The sequence below is a fragment of the Sinocyclocheilus anshuiensis genome, unplaced genomic scaffold, assembly GCF_001515605.1.
Source record: "Sinocyclocheilus anshuiensis isolate Anshui unplaced genomic scaffold, SAMN03320099.WGS_v1.1 scaffold946, whole genome shotgun sequence".
NCBI classification, from domain to species: Eukaryota; Metazoa; Chordata; class Actinopteri; order Cypriniformes; family Cyprinidae; genus Sinocyclocheilus; species Sinocyclocheilus anshuiensis.
In genome coordinates, this window is record NW_015540927.1 from 1,045,358 (window position 1) to 1,057,003 (window position 11,646).

The window sequence follows — 11,646 nt, forward strand, 5'->3', positions numbered from 1 at the left end:
CGCTCCACCATCATCCCCATCCCAAAGAAACCCAAAATCACAGGAATTAATGACTACAGACCTCCTGCTTTAACATCTGTGGTCATGAAGTTGTTTGAAAGACTGGTTTTGGCTTATCTGAAGGATATCACTGGACCCCCTGCAGTTTGCTTACCTAGCAAACAGGTCTGTGGATGATGCAGTCAACATGGGACTGCACTACATCCTGCAACATCTGGTCAAATCAGGGACTTATGCAAGGATCCTGTTCGTGGACTTCAGTTTGGCCTTCAATACCATCATCCCAACACTCCTCCAGACCAAACTAACCAAGCCCTCTTTTGCTAGTATTGTTGCTATCTGTCAATGGATCACCAGTTTTCTGACAGATAGACAACAGCTAGTGTGAATTGGTAAATTCACATCCAACAGCTGCACCATCAGCACTGATGCTCCCCAGGGTTGCGTTCTCTCCCCACTGCTCTTCTCTCTGTACACCAACGACTGCACCTCTACTGACCCCTCTGTTAAGCTCCTGAAGTTTGCGGATGATGGCCTCATCCAGGACGGTGATTAGTCTGCTTATAGAAGCAAGGTTGAGCAGCTGGCTGTCTAGTGCAATTATAACAACCTGGAGCTGAACACGCTCAAAACAGTGGAGACGATAGTGGACTTTAGGAGAAACCCCCCCAGCACTCCCCCACTCACCATCATGAACAGCACTGTGGCTGCAGTAGAGTCATTCAAAATCCTTGGGCACCACCATCTCTCAGGACCTGAAGTGGGACAATCAAATTGACTCCACTGTGAAAAGGCCTAGCAGAGGCTGTACTTCCTTCGCCAGCTAAGGAAGTTCAACCTGCCACAGGAGCTGCTGAAACAGTTCTACTCGGCCATCACTGAATCTGTCCTCTGCACTTCAATAACTGTCTGGTTCAGCTCAGCTACCAAATCAGACCTTAGAAGATTGCAGCGGAGAGTCCGGACTGCTGAGCGAATTACTGGCTCAACCCTCCCCACTCTCCAAGAACTGCACTCATCTAGAGTGAGTAAAAGGGCTAGCAAAATCATTCTGGACCCCTCACACCCAGCACACTTCCTCTTTTAACTGTTGCCATCTGGCCGGCGCTACAGAGCACTGAGCAACAAAACAGCCAGACATAGGAAAAGTTTCTTCCCTCAGGCCATCTACCTCATGAACTGTTAAATGTTCTCCCCACTGTGCAATGTGTAATACCCAACTATCTATACTTATATTTATTATACGTTTGTTATTGATTTAATATATTTTACATCTATCCGCATTGCCTTGCATGATTTGTATATACTGTAGCACATCTGTACATACATTATACTGTTTACTGTCTCTTTGTCTATTGTGTATTGTTTTTACATATTTATTTTTGCTCACTTATTTTTATTTTGTTATCTGTGTCTTGTCACTTGTCAACCTGTCTGTGCACTGGAAACTTGTGTCACCAAGACCAATTCCTTGTGTGTGTAAGCACACTTGGCAATAAAGCTATTTCTGATTTAGATTCTGAAAATTATGTCTCAATATTTATTTTATTTTATTGACACCGATAATTAGACAATAATTAGTTTTTGTACTGGTTCTTTGGTTTAAGCCTATCATGGACAGATGACTCACACAGCTTTTCATATTCATCATATTCTGTGCGGCGGTTAGTTTGCAGCACTGACAAAAATTAACTTTTCCATTACTGTCCTCTTAAATTTATTCCAATGGACATTTTTACCTTTATAAGGCCATTTTTCTAACCCTAATAGATGTATGAATCACCTTTTGTCAAATTCTTAAATTTAACCAATACATTCAATTATAATAATAAGATACTTCAAATCGAATGAAATCAGTATAAACAAAAAAATTTTTTGCACTGTAGAGGCAGCGCAGAAGCTGCTTCTAAAGTATCATTTAGATGTTTAATTTTTTTAAATGGAATAAATGCATTTACACTGCAATTAAAACAATATTATAAGATTAATGTTTTAAAAAAATTGAAATATAAAATGATTTAAAACATGAAATGATACTTTAAATATGAAACTAAAACCAGTAGTAATGAGTGATTGATCGAATCATTCGTTCAAACAATTTGTTCAAAACAGCTGATTCATTCAGAAATGAAGCAAGTGACTGTCTTTATGAATGGATCACTGAATCATTCCCTCAAATGAGAAATGTGCAACAATCTGCTGTGGCTTTGTTTGGAACTATTTTCATTGGCTACATCACACAGTGAATGTGTGGAAGGTGTTTTGTTTTTTGAGTGACATTCTCAACACATCCTACAACAACAATATCGCACACCATTGTTTGTGGCAAAGGGCTGCTTTGATAAGAAATTAACTGATCATTCTCCTTCCAGACCCACACCAAAAAAAACAAAAAAAATACAGGTAAAATGATTTATCTAATACCCATCAGTGTTTTCACATTCTTCTATACATCTCCATTCTAAGAATGTCATAATTAAAGTGTCTATATATGCCGACCTGCATAATAAGCCACCGTTCCCCTTTCAGCTAATTACACACCATCTCACACTGTTATCAGTGTGGTTAGACTATGATTTGACTTATAGCTAACTTGAATGTTCACACCCTGTCAAACCAAGGGAAACTTGAGCGCAGGGCTATTTCTGTACTCTGCATAACATGTCCTTTCACTAAATGCTATTTCAGAGGCCTTGGAGAAAAAGGTTATGTGAGGCCATTTGTTTGTAGCTGCAGTGGGAGTAAGGCTGAGAAGAGGACAGATGAAGAGAGGGAGAGAAGCAACATAAAGAGTCATTCAAAAGTCAATGAAGGCTGACTTGAGTTACAGTTACTGTCAGATCCACTTCTTCTGGATGCATCTTAGATACTTATTGGCTCATTTTTGCCATATCATGCCTGGTTAGGACATGTAAACCATTAAGATTTTTTTATGTTTTTGAAAGAAGTCTCTTATACTCATCAAGGTTGCGTTTGTTTGACTAAAAATGCAGTAATAACAGTAATATTGTAAAATATTATTATTACAATTTAAAATTTAAAAGAACAATTTTCTATTTTAATTATTTCTCCAGACTTCAGTGTCAAATGATTCTTCAGAAATCATTCTAATATGCTGATCTGGTACTCAATTATTAATAAATTACTGAAAATGTTATTATTGAAAACAGATTTTGCGGTTTAATAATTTTGTGGAAACTGAGATGCATTTTTTATTCAGGATTGTCAATGAATAGAAAGTTCAGTGGCGCAGGCGATTGGTTCTAGTTGCATCAGCAGCCAGTGAGATTGCTGCTCAACATTCAAATGCTTGGCTAGTGCTTGCTGTAGCAGTTGCAGCGTACTTCAGAAAACCTCCACCTTCCCCAGCTCCACCTGTATAGATCTGCTACGGGGTTTCATATATATGCTATAAATGGGGGGTTATTTCATATATGTTATATGTGCAGCAGCAGTATTTCTGTACTTCACAGCAACATGTCTGTGGATTGTATGTATTGCCATCTATCCTACCAAGACAAACAAATTAACATTGTGATGTATACTACCATGCTAAACTTTCTGAGATTTGTCATGACAGAAATAAATAAAATAAATATTAGCCAGCAAAACATGGAGAATGACGTTTCTTGAGCAGCATATCAGCATATTAGAATAATTTCTGAAGGATCATATGACACCGAAGACTGGATTAATGATGCTGAAAATTTAGCTTTACATCACAGAAATAAACATTATTTTTAAAAAATATATTAAGCTACAATGCCGTCCTTTTAAATTGTAATAATATTTCACAATATTTCTGTTTTTACTGTATTTTTGATCAAATAAAAGCAGCCTTGGTTAGCATAAGACTTTTTAGTATTTCAAAAATCTTAATTATTCAAAACTTTGATCTGTATATGTATATATGGTAGTATATGTATATAGTGTATATGGTCATAGACAACAAATTGTGGGGAACAAGATGAAGAACTGTTGCGAGCATGATTCGAACCAGCATTACCCACATAAGAACCAAAGCTCAATATGTTGAGAACTGCACTACCTCTGACAAAGCAGCTGCTGTCGTGAAATGAGGCTCGAGTTGCTGGGCAACATTTAACGGGCTCTCGATCATGTTTAGGCTATTGTTAATGATAACAAGCTGAGCCACACATCTAAACAATCATTATTATACCCTATCTCTCTGAGACACCAACACAGTGAACTAAACAATGTTAATGAATGGTGTCATTTCGTTTTTCTATTCCATCACGGATGGCCTGTGTTCTGTGACTAGTCATCAACACGTCACAGAGGGTACAATGAGTGATGCTCTCTTCCCTTCTGTGTTATGATAATGGTTAACCCTGCCATGTCCTTGCCCCTCAGGCACAACACACATGAGTTGCAAGCCCAGACAACCACAATGTCTCACCAGCACCAATCTCAAAACACCACCTCACAGGAACCCCACTACAACGTGTGGTCATAGTACACGAGGGAGTCCTACTACAGCTATGTTGATTTAAAGTCAGTTCATGCAGTTTTTCAATTTTCCTCATCACTGATGACTCTGGGACACTGAAGACAGATCATAAATAAATTAACAAATAAAATTTCATTTTAATGTTCTTCTAATTCCTACATTGTGGCTGCTGTGTAATACTTCAAAATGTGAAGGATTGTTTCCCTTTAATGCACATTATGAACCATAATTACAAGCAAAATTAAAAATAAAGATTTATTTATATATACATTTACACTTTTGCACTATCCTCTGACCACATGGCATCATTGCCAGTAAGTGAATGGACAACAGATACTCACTGATTTTGACTGTGCTTTCTGGGAATTTTTAGAAATCAAACATTTTAGTGCTTGTTTTTACATTTTGAGAGGGAAATGTGAGTTTTTGGTGACAGATCTTGCCTCCAAGTGTGTTGTAGGTGGTTGACAGAATTGCTAGGCTGTTTCGAGTGGTTGTTACAAGCTTGTTCATGTTTGTTTGTCCTTTAATGTATATCTATGGCATTTTTTCACCTCTTCCATTGTCAATCAGGTGACAATGCCTTGAATCCTCAGAGTTGGGGGTTAATCAAATCTCTAAACTCAGTATTATGACTAGATGTAACAATATTAAGTAAATATGACTTGAGGGAGTTTGTTGTTTATCACTGTCACATGACAGTCAAGTTTAAAGTCCACTTTTATGACCGTCTGACTACAGGTCTGACTTGATTATTTGTCACAACTTTCTTGCAACACTCGCCTTACAATCTCTAGCTTGTTGACACTGAGAAATGCCTTGTTGGCTCTGGATATTGATTTCCCATTTCACCACAGCAAGCGAATAAAGGCCGTAAATACTCTGTAGGAATACTCTCTCTTACCTTGAGGTTTAGCAGTGAGAACCTCCTTACTGATTGACACCTTCCCGATGACATCATCTCGGCTGTAAACAGAACAGTTTTTCATACAGCAGGTATCCATCGAGCAGACATACTGTAAGTACTGAGCATTATATGAATCACAGTGACACTGCTGTTAAACTTAAAGTTAATCGTATAAGTAGCTGAAAGCGTGTGATTTCAGAAAACAGTATTTTTACAGGAATAAATCACACACTTCATCTTCAACCAGACTACATAGACTAGTATGCAGGTTCAGACCTGAGAGAGTCCTCATCCAGCACATAAAAAGACACCGTACGAAAGTAGGGAGGAAGATGGACAGTGTATTCTTCGCCCCAAAATGGAGACAATGTCTTCCATATTGTTGCTGTCCTGAGAGACAAATTAAAAAACAAAAAAAAGTATTACTCTGCACACAATGTGGGAGAACTTCAAAATCATCCTGGAGTGCCTATAAATGACCATTTTTATCATGTGACATTTGAACATCAGACGTTTTACTTGTTTTATGTGTATAAAACAGCTACTAATTTGCTGAGTCTGAAAAAGAATAACTAAAAAAAGAATGAACTAAAGCTAAGCAATAAAACTTTTTTTGTTGAAATGAGGCTGAAATAAAAGATAAACTTAAAAAACTAAAAATAAGTGCAAATAAGAAATGCTGACTAACTAAAATAAAATAAGTATTAAAACTGAAAAATAAAAGCTAAAAAACCTAACATACAAAAACAGAAAAAAATCTAAAACAATTATAAAATATATGAAAATATAAAAATAAAAGCTAAATATTTCAAAATATTAACAAATACTATAATACTATATAAATAATAATAACAATAATAATAAAAACACTGAACATATGTCATCTTTAAATAAATGGGATGTCTGACACAGACCCCTGCTTTGGTATATATATATATAAAAAATATTTTAAACCTCTAAATGAATGGAGAAGGTCTGGAGAACAGATACAAAGATAATGATTTCTATTTAAAGTAACAAAACCAGGCAGCAGTTTTTCTTTAACCACAGTGATAGACAGACAGGTGCTTCATATACAAATGCCAATATCTAATCAGACATTCAAAGCAAAGATTAGCGTTTTGTTAATCTCTTAAGGCAAATGTGTTTCGTAAACACAGCATATCACATTTTCACTCTTGCACCAACAGACTCATAAGGCTTATTCACAGCTGTAATGATCCTGTGGAAACAAACATGAGACTACTATCTATACTTAACATTTATTTACCTTTAGATTTGGTATTGTGGGAAAAGAATGTAAATTATTGACCCAAAAATTCGCTATGGCTCAGCAAACCCTCACATTCAGTAACATTCACTGATTATATCAATAGTGTGATTGTTAAAACGTTCAGTTCGGTGGGAAAATAAGGTATTTTTAAAGTCACTGGAAATAAAGTGAGTCACAAAAGAGATGGTGGACTGAATAACAAATATAACAATATAATAAACGTAAGTACAATTTAAAATTCCAGTGTTTTCACTGCACTCATTGTGGTAGCGGTTATAGCAGGGTTTTCATGCATATAAGATGGATTTTAATTTCTTCTACCTTCTACCTCCTACTCTTAATTCCATGTGGAGCGCCAGGAATCAATATGCCCACACTGTACTGAGGGTCACAGCATATATTTTGCGTTTTGAACCTCCACCTCAGACTCCTCAAATCGTAGGTTTGTTTAGTGTGACCTTTATATAGCTGCCAAATGTGGAGGTACACAAGCTCTGGTACAACCACACAGCAATCTATGGAACAGGAGAGATTTCAGTTATGTGGCACAAATTCAATTACTTCTGCTTCACAGAAAATTTCATTTCTAACCTGTCCATTTTGTGATAATTGACTTATTATGGGCTGTAGGAACGTGGAACAATATTAGATCCCCAAACACTGGAGCTCAAATTGAAATGTCAGGGGGAAAAAATCATACCTACCGAATTATTGCCTCATTATCAATTTTCACGATGCAGTATGGATCACTGCTTCCAGTTCTGCAAGTGAAATTAACAATAATGTTACTGCATACCGGCAAAAATTTCTGAGCAATAGTTATTAATATCATGATCACACATGATTGGTTTATGCAATCAAAAATTAATTACATGCAAATTATGATTATTATGATGCTCTCTCAGATCAGTAATAAGGTATATTTATATATAGAAAGATAATATACAATTGTGACCCTGGAGCACAAAACCAGTCTTAAGTCGCTGGGGTATATTTGTAGCAATAGCCAAAAATACATTGTATGGGTCAAAATTATTGATTTTTCTTTTATGCCAAAAATCATTAGGATATTAAGTAACGATCATGTTCCATGAAGATATTTAGTAAATTTCCTACCGTAAATATATTAAGACTTCATTTTTGATTAATAATATGCACTGCTAAGAACTTCATTTGGACAACTTTAAAGGCGATTTTCTCAATATTTTGATTTTTTTTGCACCCTCAGATTCCAGATTTTCAAATAGTTGTATCTCGGCCAAATATTGTCCTATTGAGATGATGATGTATACATGATGTATACATCATGTATACATTTCGAAAAATTGACCCTTATGACTGGTTTTGTGGTCCAGGGTCACATTTATGGTTTACAAGGATAAATTGAGAAATATTTTTCTCTTCTTATCATACACTTGAAAAAAAGTAAGGTTTAATTATAAATAAAAAAAACAATTTTATAGCCTCATTCCATAGAAGAACCTTTTAAAGTCCCACAAAGAATCTTCCTTTCTGGAGCTTTAAAGAAACCTATATGAAAGAACTTTATTAATCTTTTATTTCACAGAAACGTTATCAATCCAGCCATGAGATTAATAAGATTCCAGAGGGAAGTCATTTATGGGGTCAAAGACTGCCCAAGATATATTATATGTGCCACATTCATAGAAATGTAGTCTTTGTAGGTTTTTATACAGTTTTATACAGTAAGAAACATATGTATGAAATATATACTTGTGTATATGAATATGTTTTTTTTTTTATTTTACAAATATCATGAATTAGTCATTCATAAATTGTTACGTTTTTGGAGAGCTGCAGCACATGACATTTTACAAAATGAACTAACCTTGACAAAATGTAAAATAAATTTTAAAAATATCAAATTATTTTCATATTTTAAGAGAATAATTAATCAGCTTTGTAAATGTTTAACATTTATAACACTACACTTTGTATTACATTACCTTTGCATCAAATTACAAAAAAAATAAATAAATAACACTGCTGTGAGAAAGTTTCTAATACAGCGGCTGTGGGAGTGACGGTAAATTTGATTTCATTCTCTCTTCTGATCGCCATTATCAGTCTCTATCTATTTTTTCCTCTTTTTGAAAGTCATGAAAATACTATCATGGAGTTTTTCTTTTGCTATCTGAACAAATGGAATCACAAAAATATAATTTGATGCAGTCTCCCGTTCACTGCTATGTAAGTTTACCCAACTATGACGACTTCTGCTTCTGAAAAAACACAGAAATCTGAAACAGTCCATTGCTACTATTAAAGGGGTCATATGATGCGATTTCAAGTTTTCCTTTCTCTTTGGAGTGTTACAAGCTGATTGTGCATAGATAAGATCCCTGAAGTTGCAAAGACTAAAGTCTCAAAACCAAAGAGATATACTTTATCAAAGTTAAGACTCTGCCACGCCCCCCTAAAAGCGAGAGAGAGCGCGAGAGAGAGAGAGCGCGAGAGAGAAAGAGAGAGAGAGCGAGAGAGCGCGCGAGAGAGAGAGCGCGAGAGAGAGAGAGCGAGAGAGAGCACGAGAAAGAGAGCGCGAGAGCGAGAGAGAGAAAGAGAGAGAAAGAGAGAGAGAGCGAGAGAGCGCGAGAGAGAGAGAGAGAGAGAGAGAGAGAGAGAAAGAGAGAGAGAGAGAGAAAGAGAGACAGAGAGAGAGAGGGGGGGGGTCACATCACAAACACATACCAGCTTCATCACTGTGTCTGTCACGCGACTGTTCCCCTTTCGGGCTCTGTCTTTACATTTATTTTGAAAGATGAAGCTCGCGATTATGGTAAGGGGCGTTACATTTCCGACGAGTGCTTGCGGTGTTCGGCCAATCACAATGCACTGGGTCAGCTGGCCAATCAGAGCAGACTGCGCTTGTCGGAAGGAGGGACTTTGTAGAAAACGAAGCGTTTGAGAGAGGCAGGGCATACAGGACCTACAATAATGTACAGTACTTGAAAAAGAATGTGTTTTTTGAACATTAAAGCATGTCAACATATTCTGTTACACCAAATACACAAAATAATGATCTTTAAAAAAGCATCATATGACCCCTTTAATAAAAGATTATGCCAGACTACTTGCAGATTGTTTTTTGACTTCATCCTGTACAAACCAATAAAGCAAATTCCACTGGGATGAATGGGAAATGCTAACACATAGCTTTATATAGGAACTATACACTCCTCATTGTAAACTTCAAATTACAGGTATATAATCATGTCTTCCTGTTCTTTGTCAAATGAATAATACCTTTTTGTGTCTATATATTGGGCATGTCCCATATTTTCATTTCGACATCCCACTGTCTGATAGGTGAGCATTTATTCACTGGAGGCTGTCTCAGATGAGCCCTGAATTGACAGAGAGAATGTGTAAGATGTCTGTTGTCACTGTGAGGATATTGAAATTCCTCTGTGGAGGTAATGACTGGTGAGCAGTATGAGTATGTGCGTGCTAGCGTGTGTGTGTGTGTGTGTGTGTGTGCTGAGGTAGAGGAGAAAGAGTGTATCGTGCGGTGATTCATCTTCGCCTGTTGTTATCAGTGTAATGGGGAAGCCTGTGGCTGTCAGAATCAGGTGCTACATCAAACAGCACTGTGGCTTGGCAGTTGAACCACATACTATCATGCTCATGCCACCTGCAGGAGCAGGATAGAGATGATGACAAAAGAAGGAAAAGGAGAGATTCCTCTCTCGTTCTCTCTGTTTCTCTTCTCTTATCTTCAGTAGCCATGATGTTCTGTTTGGGGACTGAGAGACCCCAGAGTAATTTTACTAGATAAACACATACTTGAATTTTAAAGTCGGTATGAAATGAAAATACACTCTGTCTATTTTGTAAATACATGTTTTAGGTCTTTGACCTTGTAATATTTACTCAAAATATCATATAAACTTAGCCTTCCGGGGAAAGCGGCATACGTATGCTGGACAATCAACTGCAAATTCAAATTCATTTTTGAGTGCAATGCCCACATCTCAAAATTGACAACTGATGGATAGATCAAGTCCTCGCCCTCAATATTTTTTTCTTTTTCTGAAAATCTGTTACACTCGGATGTACATTACAATGCAGAAAAAAAGATCTGTCGCTGATACTGTCAGATCACGTGACTACGTATTAAGTTGATACTTCTTGATTTTATGATAAAAACGCCCCCTGACTCACACATAAACTATATAATAAGGAAATTTTGTTAACACTTTACTTGAAGATTTCATATATAATGCATTATAATGGTATATTTAATGCATTAATTATGCCTTGTAATGCCCCTTATAATGCATTCTATGATCTTATTCACAATTGTAACCACAGTTCTAATATATTATAATGAAAGTGAAAGTGACGTGACATGTGGCCAAGTATGGTGACCCATACTCGGAATTAGTGCTCTGCATTTAACCCATCCTAAGTGCACACACACAGCAGTGAACACACACACACCGTGAACACACACCTGGAGCAGTGGGCAGCCATTTTTGCTGCGGTGCCCGGGGAGCAGTTGGGGGTTCGGTGCCTTGCTCAAGGGCACCTCAGTCGTGGTATTGAAGGTGGGAGAGAGCGCTGTACATTCACTCCCCCCACCTACAATCCCTGCTGGACCTGAGACTCGAACTCGAATGGACTCTCTAACCATTAGGCCACGACTTCCCCATAATACTTATCTATTCATTGTTACATCTTGAGAAAATATAATAAATTAAAACACATGACAAAAACCCAATTTCAATGTAACAAGGAATCTTTAAAGGGGTCATATGATGTTGCTAAAAATAACATTATTTTGTGTATTTGGTGTAATGAAATGTGTTTATGCGGTTATTTTTAATGTTTCTTAAAGAATTATCTTCTGCTCACCAAGCCTATATTTATTTGATCCAAAATGCACCAAAAGCAGTAACCTTTTGAAATATTTTTACTATTTAAAATAACTGCTTTCTATTTGAATATATTTTAAAATGTAATTTATTCATGTGA

General features: G+C 36.6%; 1 protein-coding gene across 2 annotated transcripts in view; it reads right to left on the bottom strand.

Annotated features, from left to right (window-relative positions):
* Positions 1-11,646, bottom strand: part of LOC107689382 (ras GTPase-activating protein 4-like) — a 64,365-nt gene that overhangs the window by 43,632 nt on the left and 9,087 nt on the right. The window contains exons 2-5 of one of the 2 annotated variants that reach the window (XM_016487345.1): positions 7,356-7,412; positions 6,973-7,166; positions 5,655-5,768; positions 5,376-5,437 (exon numbers count right to left, since the gene is read on the bottom strand). In XM_016487345.1, coding sequence (XP_016342831.1) covers positions 5,376-5,437; positions 5,655-5,768; positions 6,973-6,998 — 202 coding nt within the window. In that variant the 5' untranslated portion in view covers positions 6,999-7,166; positions 7,356-7,412. The remainder of the gene's footprint in view (positions 1-5,375; positions 5,438-5,654; positions 5,769-6,972; positions 7,167-7,355; positions 7,413-11,646) is intronic. The other variant, XM_016487343.1, reaches the window with a different exon arrangement.